Source organism: Ixodes scapularis, unplaced genomic scaffold (genome assembly GCF_016920785.2).
Source record: "Ixodes scapularis isolate PalLabHiFi unplaced genomic scaffold, ASM1692078v2 PGA_scaffold0__279_contigs__length_252992795, whole genome shotgun sequence".
Lineage (NCBI taxonomy): Eukaryota > Metazoa > Arthropoda > Arachnida > Ixodida > Ixodidae > Ixodes > Ixodes scapularis.
Window position 1 is genome coordinate 113,912,173 of NW_024609835.1, and position 16,373 is coordinate 113,928,545.

At 46.3% G+C, this 16,373-nt stretch overlaps 2 protein-coding genes across 2 annotated transcripts; one reads left to right on the forward strand and one right to left on the reverse strand.

Moving 5' to 3' along the window:
* Positions 1-503: 503 nt before the first annotated feature.
* LOC8041787 (mitochondrial import inner membrane translocase subunit TIM44) lies at positions 504-2,387 on the forward strand. Its single transcript, XM_002414967.5, has one exon. The coding sequence runs from the start codon at positions 540-542 to the stop codon at positions 1,926-1,928; it is 1,389 nt and encodes a 462-aa protein (XP_002415012.4). The 5' UTR covers positions 504-539; the 3' UTR covers positions 1,929-2,387.
* Positions 2,388-12,367: 9,980 nt separating this feature from the next.
* LOC121837182 (protein ALP1-like) lies at positions 12,368-13,132 on the reverse strand. Its single transcript, XM_042292729.1, has 2 exons — positions 13,072-13,132; positions 12,368-12,975 (listed from the first exon to the last, which is right to left on the reverse strand). The coding sequence occupies exons 1-2, from the start codon at positions 13,130-13,132 to the stop codon at positions 12,368-12,370; spliced, it is 669 nt and encodes a 222-aa protein (XP_042148663.1).
* Between the last annotated feature and the right edge of the window lie 3,241 nt (positions 13,133-16,373).

Here is a 16,373-nt window from a genome sequence, read left to right on the forward strand (position 1 = left end):
TTGTTTTTTTTTTTTTTTTTTTGTTTTACACTTTATTTCAGCTTATGAGTACCGCAGGAAAGGCTACAAGCGTGAGCTCCTTGCTTTAGGGCACAGCTCGGCGGCACAAGCTCTCGTGCATTTAGGGTAGCTGCCAACGCCCAACGCTATGATCTCGCTCTTCTAGCTTTCGCTGTTGTACAACAAATAAGGTAAAACGGAGTATAATGAAAAGAACTTGCCCAGCATATATATTTTCTTTCAAAAAAATATTTAGACACGATGTGAAATTACATTATTATTATTATTATTGTTACGCAACCTTTTTTTTTTAAAAGAGTAATGTAATTTTTAGGAGACAATAAAAAATTTCTAAAATATAAAAAGGTATGATTATTTTTGTTTTGATCTTTACCATTAATCTTTCTAAAACTTCCGACAAAAAAAAAAAATTGAAACCGAAACTTGTTAATTTAAAATGAATCTGCGACCTTGCTAAAGTCAGCCATATCCAAATCAACGACCCACAACACTGGGCATCACGCTGGAGGGCGAAAAAGATGGCGTTCGCCGTGCCGCAAGCATGGTGCCGTGTGTCGCGAGTTATACCTTTGAACAGGTGCAATTACAGTGTCTCCACGTCGCAAAAAAGCTACCGGCATATCTGCAACCTCCACCTCCTTCGAAACAACAATGTAAATATGTGTCTGTTTCGCAGCCCGCCGCTGACGCGATGCTACAGCTCGCCGCCTCAGCGCAAGGGCTTTTTCGGCCAGGTCTTCGAGAACATAAAACAAGAAATGGTGCAGAGCAAAGAGATGAAAGAGAGCTTAAAGAAATTTCGCGAAGAAGCGGCAAAGTTGGAGCAGTCGGAAGCGCTCCGCAGTGCTCGGCAGAAGTACGAGAACATCGAGGCGGAGACGGCCAAAGGGTCGCAGCAAATCAAGGAGCAGCTCGAATCTCTCAAAGGAAAGATCCGAGAAGGCATCGAAGAGGCGCAGAAGAGCGAGATCGGAAAGATAAGTCGGGAATTCACCGAGGAGCTGGCCAAATCCGCAAAGACGGCGGCGGAGACCCTCGCCAAGCAGGGCGACCAGCTCGGCAAATCGGGCGCCTTCCAAGCCGTCTCGTCGGGCATCAAAGCGGTCAAGACTGAAATCGACGTCTCGACCATTCCGGGCGCCAGGGTATACCGGGCGCCGGAGAAACTCCGCAAGCGTTCGGAGTCGAGCAGCGCCTCCGCCGCTGAACCGCGGGTGGTGAGCCCGAACGAAGAGGCGACGGGCATCGAGCTGCACAAGGACTCGCGCTGGTACCAGAGCTGGCAGAACTTTCGCGAGAACAACCCGTACGTGCACAAGTTCTTCGACCTCAAAACCCAGTACGACGAGAGCGACAACCCGCTGGTGCGAGCGTCGCGGACGCTCACCGACAAGGTGAGCGACATCTTTGGCGGCCTCTTCCAGAAGACTGAGCTGTCCGAGGTGCTCACCGAGATCTGCAAGATGGACCCGGCCTTCGACAAGAACGAGTTCCTCAGGCAGTGCGAGACGGACATCATCCCCAACGTGCTGGAGGCCATCGTCCGCGGTGACCTGGAGATCCTGCGCGACTGGTGCCACGACGCGCCCTTCAACGTGCTCAGCACTCCCATCAAGCAGGCGGCACAGCTGGGGTACCGCTTCGACTCCAAGGTGCTGGACGTGACCAACGTTGACCTGGCCATGGGCAAGATAATGGAGCAGGGCCCAGTGCTCATCATCACCTTCCAGTCGCAGCAGATCATGGTGGTGCGCAACGCCAAGGGGGACGTCGTAGAGGGGGACCCTGAGAAGATCATGCGGATGCACTATGCCTGGGTCCTATGCAGAGACCAGAACGAGCTGGACCCCAGGGCCGCCTGGAAGCTCATGGACCTTTCGGCCAACTCGGCGGAACAGTGGCTCTAACCCCGGCGCGGTTCTAGACGTGGGCAGCCCTCGGAAGACAGTCCCACCGGCTGTTTCGGGGCACTGACGACATATAGGTGAAATTTAGGAATCAAGATTGAGGTAATGAAGGCTGACCTGCCAAAGTGAGGTGCTCCCTTCCAAAGGGCGGCGGTGTCAACTTGTTGGTCGGTTTTGTTTGCGGCTGTTCCCAAAACCGGCGGGAATCCCCAGACGTAATATGAATGATACGGGATCGAGTAATTGGCTTGAAAGCGATGGGTGGCATTACAAGATTGGTTGCACGAAAACGTTTTCTCTTCATCTTCACACCGAAGCCTATGTCATTTCTGATTTCATAATTCATTTTTTTGTTTTGTAGGTTTGTGAGTTATAGATAATAGGTAGTACTTACCATAAGTAGGGTGTTGAACCCATACTGAAATAAAACGGTACAATCCGTTATTTTAAAATTGCCAATGCTCTCCAGTGTTTATTGCCAATCCGAGCATAATCAGATACACCTGCACCTTATATTTTGCTTGAGAATGGTAAAAATATTTATTCTATAATTTTTTTATGTATTGACCCACAAACACTACCAAGAAAACATATCTAGACATAACAAACCAGTTTGACACGCTCCAGGACAATAGGGACCGCACACACAAGTTTAACACACATTTGCGCAGGTTATGTGAGAGAGTTTCAGAATAGTGTCCCTCCCCTGCAACCCAAGCACCTTTGCTTTTATTTGTCATATGATATGCCGTAACTTGGGAAAAGTGAGTTATTTTTCCTAACCTTTTAGATTTGCCTAAATATAAAAATAATTGCAACCAGTAAGCCGGCAGTGATCGTTTTTGTCGCCTTGGCAAAAGCGGTCGCATACTGATCTTTGCCGAAACGTGTTTGCCCATTGCAAGCAGCAAGTTGCCGGCGATATTGGCTTGTCTTACCGGGTCTTGAAAACTGTAGTCGCAGGGACGCCGCTGCCTTCGAAGCCATGGAGGCGCGATCCTGGGTGCCACCCTTCAACGCTTGGCCTGTCTAGGTTTTAGCCTTCTCACAAACTTTTGCACCTTGCACAAGCAGTGCAAAGGCTTTGGGTACCTGCGCTGTTCAAAAAAATAGCGTCCGCAGCCAAAACGTGGTTTGGGCTCAGTGTGCACAGTTGCGACGACGCTATCTGTTGGGGTATGCTTCACAAACGCTCCCTGTAGAGCTTTCCAGCGGCAGTCTCGAACGAAGTGATTTAAAGCGCGCGTCCCTGGTTTGGGTGTGGGTTTAGATAGATGGCTTTGTATCGGGGGATCCCAGCGTACTGGATCTAGCCAAAATTATCTGTTATTTTCTTCTTGGTTTTTCTTCCACCAGTGGTTCAGTCTTTTTGTCCATTCCACCACCGGTATAGGCCACGGTCCCCTGCCCACGGTGCTGTCGGCGCCGTCGTTGCCTCTGTCGTTGCCCTGCTCGTCGATTTGCTGGAAGCCCAACGCCACTACCATGACTCCGCCGCACGGCACCTCCGGTTGCAGGCCCGTGCTCTCCAGAATGACGTGGTGCCGCATTTTTTTCGGCCCCCTGTGTGCACAGGGTGCATCGCACGTCGGTGTCTGTGTACTTTGCCCGAAGCACACTTTCTCAGCATGCCTCCTTGGGCGTCAAACAGAAGTCCACTGCCCCTGCCGTTGTCTATGAATTCTATCTTCCTCACTTCCTGTTTTTTCCTGGTGTAGAGGGCAACTGCCGGCTTCTGTTCAGCCTTTTCCGTCCACCGTTGAGTCTCGGTTTCAGCGACTCTTGTGCGGATGTTTTCCAGTTGTTGTTCTGGAGTCGGGTAGAGGAAATGGTTGTTTATGCGATACCGGACGGCCAGCTGGCGTGTCCGTCGCACCCACCTAGTCGAGAGGCTCTTGGGGTGGATATATTTGAAAGCCTGTCTTGCCCACCGCTCTTCCTGCATTTGGCAGAGGAGTCGTTCGAAGTCCAGCTTGGACCGGGCCTCTCTTGCATCGAAGATAGACCACCCCATGTCCCCCTGCACTGCCTCGTGAGGCGTTCCTCGGCTGGCTCCCAGTGCCGCCCATCCCACTCCTCTCTCGCGCACCTCTAGGCACTCACGCGTGCGGGACCAACAGGCACAGAACTCCATTTCCAAAAGTGAGACCTGGCACTGCCACCATCTTTCACACCGCCCTGGAGACCTTGAAACGGTTGTAACCCCAGAGGGCTCTGGCAGTCGATATCCCCTTGGACCTCCTGCTCTTAGCCTGGCCTCATGGTCTTCGAGGTAGTTTTGGCCCTCCTGGATGTGGATCCCCAGGTACTTGTACCCCCTGGATTTTTAGGTTATCTGCCTCTGTGTCTCCTCTGTCCCCGAAGCCCATCAATGCCAACTTCTTAGCACTGAAACTCAACCCCAGTGGCGCCCCCATTGTGTTGCACTCGTTCATTAGGGCTGCAGGCCCTCCAGGGAGTCTGCCATCAGGACAGTATCGTCGGCATAGATTAGCCCAGGGATTTTTCCTTTTGGGAGGGTGTGTCAGTGTTGCCCGGCTGCGCTGGGCTATGGGTTTTCTAGTCTGTGGGCTGTGGCCGCCTGCGTCGGCCTACTTTCGGACACTGGTGGAGGCTAAATTGCTGCGTTCTATTTTTTATTTTGTGTTCTGTGGCGAATAGAATTTCTCAAGGTTTTTAAGAATGCATTATACTATTTTTGGGGACAAACAAAGAAATGAAAGCTGTTTTGGTGAGTCCATGTGCAACAAAACATATGCAACTGGAATGTTTGTTTCATATTATGTAGATCTTTTTATGGCACCATACAGTCAGCCGTGTCAATCTACAAAGGTCTTAACCGTCGAAAACATTCGACCGCACAGGATATTCAAATTGCATGAATATTCCACGCCCACAAGATGAAATTCAACGAGTCTCATCAATCGAACAACATATATTGTATGTACCCCACGGTGCCGCGTTATCCAAACAAGATTTGAGAAAGGTCTCAAATAACACAGTATATTCAATGTACAGTGCCAATGATGGTCACTTCATGACGATCAAATGGAATCCGGCGTTTTTTGGGGCACATGTAGACGAGAGCTGCTTTTTTGCACAGCTTCAAAGCAAATGGACGAACGCGTCTATTCCCTCCCCACACCTCGGACCTGACCCTATCAGCTATTTTTTTGCAAAGACCCGGAGCATAGCCGGAAAGGCTTTTTCGAGATTATCTCAGCGGAAATAATCCTCCAAGGTTAAACTCCTTGCGTCACGGGCTGCTTGACGTTTGCTTTCTTCGTTCATTTCCTGCGAAGGCTGAGCAGGCTACGAGCCCTGGTATTCCCTGGTTCTCACAGTGGAAGATAACATACAAAGGATAAGCATCCTAAACATGCAAATAAAGTAAAAACTTCCAAGAAAAGCCGGCGAACTCTGAATGCACAATGCAGGTGGGGAGTCGCGCTGACCGGGTTTCCACAGCTCGGGCAGGTGGCAGAAATTTCTGGCTGATAGGGGTCGTTCGATTCGCAAAATGGCAGAGGCCAGAGAGCTCTTTTTCCAAAGGTGTGTACCGAGCAGCACTAGGGGTGTTGTTAACCTACTGAGATTTGATTTCACCCAGATTTGAATTGATTTTGTTTAGCATAAAGTTTGACAAAAGTTATTCTATATTTTATACTCTAACTTATATTTTTGGTGGCCGCACACTCTTGCTAAGAATGAAGCACCCTGCCAGTTTTGAATCAAGAATTGCTGGCCTTGGAGGACAGTAGCATGAGATTTAGGTGAGTTAGTGGGTCACCATGGGTTGTCACTGTGTCTTCTGTTCTATTCAGGTCAGAATTGGACGACAGCGCTTAAAATTACACTAGCAGTCATAATTGGCTGAATTGCGTGAAAGAAGCAAAAGCAACTTTCCTTCCTCATGGCAGAAAGATTTTGCATGAGAACATTTAAATTTTTGTCATCGTACAATGCAGAAAGGCAGGTACAAAGAAAACGAAAAGCTCCGGACGACTGCATTATCCGTGTTTTGACTTGTCGTTCATTGTTTGCAAGTGCTGTTGCATTGTGATAAGTGTGACGCATTATCAGGGCATATACAAATCGTAAAGCAAACCTTAACTCTTAGTTTTTATGAGCTTTTTTTCACCAATTATCACCATTTTTGACACCCCAACAAAACATGCATATTTTTATATACAAATAAACACCGAAAAACTTCCTCAGATTTTCGTTATAAGCAAACACGGGAAAATCTATAACTCGCATGTGGGACATTTAGCCCGCACCTTGCTGCAGCTCGTACAAGCAGGCATATGCTACTGCAAGCTTTGCCCCTCACGCATGTGAGGGGCACCAGGTGACATGCAATGCTTGCAATTGTGTATGCTCAGGGACAGCGTTGTGAGGTTATACAGACAAAGCTGAGGGCACATACTTAGCTTGAGTGACAATTAAAGCTTTGTGCTGCTATGCTAAGCTGTGCAAAAAAAGTGCCTAGAACCACAGTGTTGCCGCTGGACGGCTTCGTTGGAACAGAAGAAACTGAAAATGTGATTATGAAGAGTTGTTGATGCAGCAAAAGAGGTCCAACACTGAGTTTCGTGAGAGCAGCACTGATCGGGTATTGTCTTTAACACGTTAAACAGCGAATTGAAGTGTTCATACTTTATATGTTTTGTGTTACGGTGCAATCATAGATACTAATTATTTTTTTAAAGTTGAAATTGACTCTTGCTTGAATATGTTTCCAAGCTGGATACTTTGGATAAAAATGTGGCAACACTATTCAGGTCGAATATTATTGAATGTAGCCAAAATACTGAAGGTCAAACCGCAAGTTTAAGGGGATGGTGCAAGAAGTTTTGAGTTTTCAGTAAATGCTGCTTACAACTAATCCCTAATGTTCCTAATGTATGAAAAAAGTGTTAGTTTTTCTCCACACAGTGGTAAACTCGGACAAAGATTTAGAGAAAAACAAGGTGTGTTCACCCCTTCATTTTGCACTACCATAACAAGCGGCCAAGTGGTCCGGTTTCATCAGTTTGCAACCAGTGTTCATTGTAGCCAAGAGTGAGGTTGGCAAAGCACAGGGCATGCACTGACTTCCACACATTGTTAGGGTTTGCTCCTCTTGTCATTGCAGCTATTGGACACGAGCCACTTCCCGAATGCTCGTCGAGGCATCATCTGTTGCAGGCCCAAATCAAGCGCCCACATACTATTTGCGTCTAATTTAAGAGCCCCATTTCACCATCAACACCATTTGGTAATTCCTGCAAATGTCGCAGAACAGAACCCCCCTGATTATCACTAAAGTTTGCCAAGAAACTAAAAGAAAAATTTAGCTTTTATTCTTCAAGTTACACTGCAGCAAAGATGCTTCTTAGTGGTGTTGTGTGTGAGCATACTTGGATCCCATCTGTTCCAGTATGGTTGTGTAATTTAAGCGTTCCAACCGATTAACATTGCACAGCCCCTTCAACAAAATATCTCTGACATCCCGACTGATAATGAATCTTGGGTCTTCGCATTCACTGGAGCTTCAAGCAGCATGAATGAATTTGAAGTTGCAAACTAACATATAGACCATTTCGGTACCCTTACTATGCACAATTGCACTTTGTTGTAGTGGCCAGTGCCGCTTTTTTGCAAGCATGAGCATCCTGCATCTTAAGACTAACTTGCAGCTGCACATGGTCACACGAGCAGATATATGGCAGTGGCCAGAACACCTTGCTTGCGATTCTGTATGTGCTGGGCTGTGCTTCGGTCCTCTGTCTGTTTTCCATCTGGTGTTTTTGCAGAGTTATGCCATTCCCCCTCCAACCGACTTCTTCAGATAAGTTGCTGCTTCTAAATGTTTCTCTATTTTCCCACATGTGTCTGTCTAGAAAAGGCAAAATAGCTGCAGAAATTGACATTATGCTCTTTAGTTTCTTTGAGGGAGAGGGAGGAAGGTTACTGAAATTGACTTTTTGTCTGTTGAGCTGTGAGTGATGAAATGCATTTGAGTGTGATTGACCATGTTACACCAACACAAATGTCCGAACCAGCTTTTAGGATTGCTTTCAGTATATTTTCAGAGATTCTTAATCTAATTAGAGCCATGTTTGTGAGCATATAAAATGCATGAAATCTTTACTGGGCAAAACTAAAGTCCAATACACTTTTGCCCATTTTTTTCCCCTCTTAAGGTTTGATTCTTGCGATCATGAAATTTGTTTTTGAGAATGTGTAGTATGACCACTCTAATCAGTCAGGATTTCGGGGATTTTTTCTTCTATACTCATTTTCACCTTGAAAACCATAGTAGAAAATAGGCTCCTCGTGAAGCGTTACCAATTTTCTCCCGTATCTGGCAATTAAGAGAGTTCACAACCTGGAAGAGTCAACTTTTGAAGCTTTGGCTTTATATGAATGAAACTTAAAGTATATACTGGCAATTGCAAGGCAGAATGCAGTGCAAAGTTTTATCTCTGCAAGTGAATTGTGAAATAAATTATAGCCTATTTTATCAGAAACACAGTGACATTCTTTAGGAAAAATATCGTTAGAAAACTAATGTAATACCCAACATTTTTCTTCACTAGATACGCAGCAGAATGCCTAGAGAGTGCAACCGTGAAAACAAAATTACCAAAAAGTAATTTATTTTATGCTGACATTGGGGGTGCTGAAAAATCAAATAAATGTTTTGCCTTTTGTGTTGTCGCCAAAATCAACATATTTTATAAAAGACATCCTAAAATTAAAAAAACACAATGCCACAGTTGCATTGCCTATTCAATTCCAGTTAGGAAAAAGAATGAGTAAGCCTTTCCTTTTGTCCTGTTACCAAACAATAGTTTTCCTAAGGTGAAATTGATGTCGAAAAGTGGAATGGAGAAAAACGCGTCCAAAGAGCTCAAACCTAAACCTCTTCTTTAGCATCGGTGGACCGAAAATAATTTATAAAAACATAACTATGCAGAGTAAACAAATGAAACTTTGGCAATACCTTTTAAATACTGGTGGATGTAAATATTAATTTTTTTTTAAATCAACTTTATTTTTGTAGAAGTTATTTTTGGGTAGTGTTCTCCTTTTTAAGGCACTTGTATGTGCATTTAAGATCGGTTGTTTCTTATCTTATTAAAAAAGATGTTTCAAAATAAAAAAAAAAGCTTTTTTTTTCTGATTACCGGGTTTTGTAAGAATATTTGTGTGCGACTTATGAACTACGCGCAGTGACGTGATAGCCACGCCTTTTGCGCCAAAGTGTTTACCCTGCTAGATCCTGCAACGTATGAGGGCAACGCCAAAATATGAGGAATATGCGCCAACATCGCGCCAGGACTAAATTGCACTTCATTAGTAGTGAAACTATAATAGCTGAGGTCGCGCTACATGGCCGGATTGTAACGCTAGGTTTGGGCAGATTTTCACAACTTTCGATTATCACTTCGAATAACGTACTGTTCGCTTTGATCTATGTATCCAAGACTGGCAGTTCTCGGGTTCGCGGAGTGCTGTCGGCTTAGTTAGCTCCGTTGAGTGCGCTTCTCCGCGCGAACTGCCATACTGCAGTGAAGCGACAACCGCGGAGTTGGCATCGAGATTGCGATTTTGCGTCCCTTACTCCGCCGCAGACGTCATAGTGTCGCGTGACGTGCCCTGAGAGAGGTACGCCCCGAGCGCCACTCAAAACACCTCGCACGACTGATGCCTCGTTCACACGGTATCCATAAGTGTACCTTTAACCTTTGAGCTCCATCGGGTCGCGAGCACTTGTCCCGCGCGGAGGATCGGTAACTGCCTCGCCGCTGCAGCCATAAAGGTCCCTTAAGGTGTATTCGCACGGCGGACAAATTTCGGGAACGGTGTCCGCGGACCTGTTAAATATGCGTATCACGTGGCTTCGACGTCACAACGGACAAGTCCGCGGACTTGGGCAAGTCCGAGGACATACGAATTAATACTGCATGGTTGGCGTGAACCAAGGCGAGAACTGCGAGTCTGAGCTCGTACCTTTCTCGCTGCCTTCGCTGCACGAGATATCTGTTCAGGATTGGTATTTCCCAACGCTCTCACCTCGCGCAGAGAGCCTTGGTGGTGCTTCGCTGCGGTCCAAGCAACAAGAAAACGGCCACGCAACGCACCTGACGGTCGATTCCAATCCCGCCAGCGTCTGATGAACCTGGCATTGAAGACGACAACGATGAAGGATCTCAGCGATGAAGCGACGCTGTGTTTAGTCGCACTCGTAGAAGAGTTTCCACAGCTTTGGTGCCTTTAAAACGACCAGTACCGCTACAACGGCATAAAATCAGAGCTCTGGAAACAAATTGCCAATGAAATGGAACGGTGCTACTCCCAGTATGGGCCTTACAAGGAAGGTGGGTTCATTGAAGGCGGACTAATTAGTGTCGATTCCGTGTTGTATTTGACCGCTTATTGTTGTCTAATACTTTAGAGGGAATGAGGGGCTTTTTTAAAAATAAGCGACGCATCTTCAGACGGGAGAAGGAAAAGATCACGAAGACGAAGAGCAGCCAAGCTGCGGAGTACACGTACAACGGTAGATGGAGGTTCTACCGCAGTCTCCTGTTCTTGGATAGGAGCAAACCTGTCCTTTCCCGGGAGAGCAACGAATGTTACCAACACAAGGATCCCAGTGGAGTGAGTAACGTTTGGCGGGTTGACCCATTCGTTTAACTTGATTTTTTAGACCTATCGAACGAAACGTTGGCGAGCGTTCGTTGATGGAGGTCACTGAGTCCTATTAGCTTGGCTGACGTTCGAGTTCTGGCTTTGCTCTACACGCTTCAGCAATTTGTTTTGTTCGGGCTTCGGCATTTTGTTTCGTTCACTCGTGTTAATCACGGTTTCTTGAAGTGCTGGTAGTCTCTGGAAGAAGCTGCGAGACACTATCCTAGGATTTGACAACCGGCGGCCTGCGGGCCGGGTCCTGGCAGCAATGCAGTTTCATTCAAATTTATATAGTAAACTTTTTTATCAAATTTTTTCAAGTGAAATTGCCAACCACCGGTGAGCCTTCGATGGGTCCGACCTGCTGCGTCTTTATAAAAAGCACTCTCATTTCTTCCACAATACTACGGTTGTGACATCGACTCTTGGTCACGTAACCCATCGCCGTCCTCCCTTCACTACTAAAACTATCTCTCTTTCTCTCTCTCTCTATCCCTCTCTCTATCTCTCCCTCATTGCTCTGAACAGTAAATGGCCGACACTTGCGATATTCTGCTGTGCAAGCGGGGGCTTTACATATAGTTCTTCTACAGTAACGCATTCGTATTTCTTTTACCTTTCCAGATGGACAGTGAGACAGAATTGGCGTCTGTTATGACCGAGATGAAGGAACCTGTCCTTGGCACGCCTTCCACACACACACACCGCGCGGAACAACGAGTCCCAGTGTGGAAGCGTCTGGCACTCCTGTGAAACGCTCAAAGTGCGATGACGGAAAAAAAAAAAAAAAAAAAAACAGATGACTGCTTCAGCTCTGGGTGGAAAGAGCGCACGGTTGCTTTCACTAAAATTGCGGAAAGTTTTGCAACTGAAAAAAGTGGCGACGACGCTGATAATTTCGGAAGAGTAGTGGCGGGGCCACATGAGAAACCTAAACGGAACCAATTTTATTGGGTGTCAGATAGAGGTATTGGAACTAGTCAAGCGTTACCTAGACCGACAGCAAGAATAAATGTAATTCAACGAACCCAATTAAAACTAAAAAGTGTTAATTCAAAATTAACATTTCGCACTCATAAGTAAAGGAAATACTTGAAAACAAACAAATGCTTGTATCCTTTGCCTTTTGTACTTATTCCATTCGGACCTGATGGCTGTTTTTGTTGGACTGGGCGGGTGTGTTAGATTGCGAACCGATATTATAGCATGACAAAATCAAAAATAAGAAAACATTGAAGATTCTTTCAAGTTTATTTACATAAAATTGAACAATTAGAGCATAACACCAAAAGTTTTTGGTGGTCAAAGTACCAGCACATGCATGAACGGTCATTAAGTGAAGGAAGTAGCAATATACAGCTCATGAAATGGTATCTTTGCTTCTGCACTTGTCTGAACATGCAGATAAGGTTACATTTTGTTATTTATCCGCATATTAAAACGCGCCTGTTCCCTCTGCCACGCGACGGCGCCTTCGTCATTAAAGTATCTCCGTAGACGCTCATGCACATCTAGAGCTCTTGCCCCGGAGCGCCCTTTGCAACATTGTAGCCCGAAGTAGATTGCCCTTTTTCGCGGGTGGTCCTCCCTCGACGCTTTAAAAAGCACAGGTGCAGCTCGCAAATAGTTGTGCAGCACACACGCCGCCTTGATGAATGAGGTGACCCTTCCTGGTTCGGCATCGATAGTCGTGTGCAAAAGCCTAAAACGGTTTGCCAGAATGCCAAACGCATTTTCTGCTACCCGTCTGGCTCGGCTTAATCTGAAATGAAAAAATAAGTTAAAACGATAAGGAACACGGTGTTTAGAAATGACATGATGTAGGCAACACAACTGTAGTTAAATATAACCTTTTCTTCATCCAAATTTGTACCAGTGTACGGCTTCATTAAGTTTATAGACAAGGGAAAGGCGTCGTCTCCCACGATGACGGGTGGGACGCCGACCGGTCCAGGTCCTGAGATCGGCAGCCCGGCTGTTCCGTTCTCGATGGCATTCCGCAGTGGTGTCGTCGTCCAAATGCCTCCATCTCCATCGGACCCAGGTGCGCCGACATCAATGTACAAAAACCTGCTGTCTGCATCCACAAGAGCAAAAAGCACGATACTGAAGGTCTTCTTGTAATTAAAATAAACAGATCCAGAGATTGTGACATGTTTTCCGTCCAGCGCTCCAATACATTGCGGAAACTGCCATCTTTCGTAAAAGTTCTTCATTACTGCAAGCCACACATCTTTCGTCCGCGGGGACACCAGATATTTTGGTCCGAGCATTTTGTAAATGGCGTCACAAGTTTCAACGAGGAACCCGTTGACGGCGCTGTGGCTAATGCGGTACTGCCTGCTTAAGGAATGTTGACTTTCGCCTGAAAATTCGCAAGAAAACTAGAAACACGGCTAAGTCGAGCGTAGCTCTCAAATATGCTGAAACAGGGACAAAAGTAAGAAGAATAACCACACACCTGATGCAAGAAACCGCAACGTCAGTTGAAGTTTGTCTTTGGCTGGGATGGCTGGACGCATTTCAGTATCGAGTTTTGGATGCACGATGCAATTGACGAGAGAATGTCAGCAAACTGGTTGGAGTCAACGCGCAGCAATCGGCGGTACTCCGCGGAATCGCTCTCCAGAAGTTCTTGATAGAGTAGATTCTGTATACCGAGTTCCTTCTTGGACATCCATGTTTTAATCCATGGTTTTTTTGTGTCGGTATTAGGTGCTTCCGCGACTTCCTCATCCGCCATCATGAGGGCACAAGCCACAACAACTCGTGAAGCCTTGTTGGCCTCCATGTTCGACCTTTTCCACATACCGACGGCACCAGGCGGTGGCTGCACGAACTATAAATCGAGGAAGTGACCTACCTGCGCTACCAATTGATAATGGAGCTACGCAACCAGTTTCTTCGCTCTCTGAGCAGCGGCGCCTGTCCAACGCGACTTTAAAGAGGGGCATCCGTGGCGTCCGCCCAATCGTTGTGTTTTTCCTTCCGTCCACTTTCTTTTTTTGTGTAACCCAATTATATATATGCTGCAATTACCTGTTCTAATCGCTTATCCACAGGCTCATTCCGAATTTCCTCGATTTTTCGTTCCGACTTCCGCCGCTTGGCATCGGGCGCTCGCGCGTGCGCAGAACGCTTCTCGGAAAAGGTCCATTTCCCGTCGTTTTCTTTCTTTTTCTTTTCGGCTCCTCTTTTTACTAAGCGCAGGAATCCACGAGCATCTTCCACAGCTGTAGCTCGTGCGTACTAATCGTACTGGAAAATGAGCAAAGGCCTATCCGTGCACGAGAACCGTGAGAGATATATAAAAAAGAAAAAGAAAACCGCTCGTGCAACGAAGTGTACCACGAGCACTTCCACGCAGTCGGTTCCCGGGCTTGTCCGAGGACCACGGCGGACTCGAAAAAAGGCAGAATTGGATCGCTTTCAATACTCCTATAATCATGATCCGGCAGGTCCGCGGACATATTCTGTGACGTTCGCCCACGTGATACGCAAGATATATCAGGTCCGAGGACACGTTTTTCAGGTCCGTGGACATGTCCCTTATTTTTGCCTGCTGTTTTCGCAAGAAGAATGGCCGCTTTTATACCCCGGAAAAGGTGACGTCACGCCTTTCGTAGGAACTTGTCCGCGGACGAAGTCCTTCGTGTGAATACACCATTAGCTAGAGGTACATTTACGACCGTGCGAATGGTGTATTGCTTTTTCGCCACAAATCTGAAGATTCATTTCTCAAGGTCTATGTTCTAGATTTGCCGAGTTTGACGCAGAACTGATGTTTGCTCTTCTTCGTTCTGGCTGCAGTTCACTGCGATATTGCCGATGTGCTCGCACATGTGGTCACAAAAACTCGTGTAGCGACTTCCGGAGCTTCAGATTCGTAGTCGGGAGGCTCGTGGGCAATATTGTTTCGCTTTCTCGCGAACTGAGTAACATTTTTCGAGGATGGAAAAGCGTTTCGCGCGATTTCAAGTGAGGCAACGATGCTTTGAAGCACTAATTAAGGTGGCTAAAGTGCCCCGAAGCATAGCTTATTATGTCACTCTAGCATGAAGGGGATTAAGGTGTATGCTTATGTTCCAAAAGTTTTTTTTTCTTTGCTGCTCTAAAATGTTATAGCTCCATATGGTGCATCAAAATGACTTGAATCAATCATCACAAAAAGTATGCGCAAAACTGCCTTTCCTCGAGGTTAGTACGAGTATAGAAGCACTCGCCGTGAACTTTTTCCCCGAAATTGTGGGTCAGCAGACGAGAAGTTTGTGGATGTGTGCTCCCCAAAAGCTGGCTTTTGAGTGGTTCGTGGTACAAATGTGTGCCCGGTTGCGCGCTTCTGCTTCCTGTGGGAAATAGGGCGCTTCTCGTGCTCCCAGTGGCGGACTGAGAGGAAGAGTCTAGATGTCCGAACTTCCCCCCACCCCCCTTGTCTTTGAATTCCGCATGCGTAAAAATTTAGGGCGGGAAAAAGCTTCTGTTTGCTCTATGGTAAAGATGGAAAAAGTTCTTCACCTTACAGCAACGCGCGCGATTGTCGAATGAATACTTCGTCTCATTAGCTGTGTGCAGTGCAGGCGAAGTCAACGCCAGGCGAAGAGAGAGGGTGAGCACTAGGAAGGTTTGGGAAGAATGGGAGAACACTTGGAACGTTAGAGAGGAAATAAGGTTTCTCTCCTCCTCCCCAGCCTTCCTAGCGCTTGACCTTTCTCCCCTCGCCTTGCGTTGCCTTCGCCTGTACTGCACGCAAATAGTGACACGGAGTATAGTAGCTAGTTTGCCTAGAGTTCAGGGTGTTGCCAACTACTCTATCGGGGGCACGTGGTTTGTGGGTGGCATATGCAATACGAGGTGCTAGGAGGAAGTGTTGATCGTCTGCAAGTGTCCCCGACTCTTTTCCCCGCCTTCCTCCTCGCCACGCGAAAACGCACTGTGTGCGCACTTCATTTATTTCGTTTATTATATCTTAAGGGCCTCAGTGTGGCATTACATAGCCGGGGGGGGGGGGGGGGGGGGGGATAATAGAAACACTATTGGAACATATGGTTAATGCAAAGATAGAAAACAATTTCTCAAACGCTGTTCCCCTTCGGTGAATATTTGCAACATTCTAGTGAGAAAACCTATGTCGAGTGAGCTCTGTTAAAAATAAGGGCTGATCAATTATTGTTACAAATGATTCCGGTAATACATTCCAATCACTTACACACAAATTGAGGGGTGATTTTTAAATGTATTTTGGCAAAAAGCAATTCGAGCTTATGGCAATGGTCACGACGATATCATTAGCTGGTGAGAAGAATTCGCGGTCAATCCAATAATTTGTAAAACATGTTATAAAAAACAAATATTGTCTACAGCGCGTCTGTCCTTAGGAGGGGGGTAATAAGATTGAGTTTTTTTAGTATTGAAATGCTTGAGGTTGAATAGTCGTGAAAAAATGAAGCGAGTCACGCGGTTTTGAATTGGTTCTAACACGTCGTCTGAGTCTGATGAGGGTTCCGGATGGTAGAGGGACATTCCAGTTTGGATCTAACGATATAGCGGTATGACAGCTGTTTGACTTTTGGTGAAGTTTGATAAAGATGGCGTCCTAAGAATCCTAAGGATTTATTTGCGCTTGAAGCATATATGTTCACAATTTTCTAGTGGATAGAGAGCAAGCTGATAGGAATAAGTGATTGCATTACGGGATTTAGAAAACAAGGCAGATTTCAATTAAAGATGATTAATGCATATTAGCAACTCAGCACACCACTTCTC

Bases quoted from the DNA above. Each gene is read 5' to 3' on its own strand.
- LOC121837182 (XM_042292729.1), bottom strand. From the start codon at position 13,132: ATGCGTCCAGCCATCCCAGCCAAAGACAAACTTCAACTGACGTTGCGG. The intron at 12,976-13,071 runs GTGTGTGGTTAT...GCGAATTTTCAG, and splicing joins GTTGCGGTTTCTTGCATCAG to GCGAAAGTCAACATTCCTTA.
- LOC8041787 (XM_002414967.5), top strand. From the start codon at position 540: ATGGCGTTCGCCGTGCCGCAAGCATGGTGCCGTGTGTCGCGAGTTATA.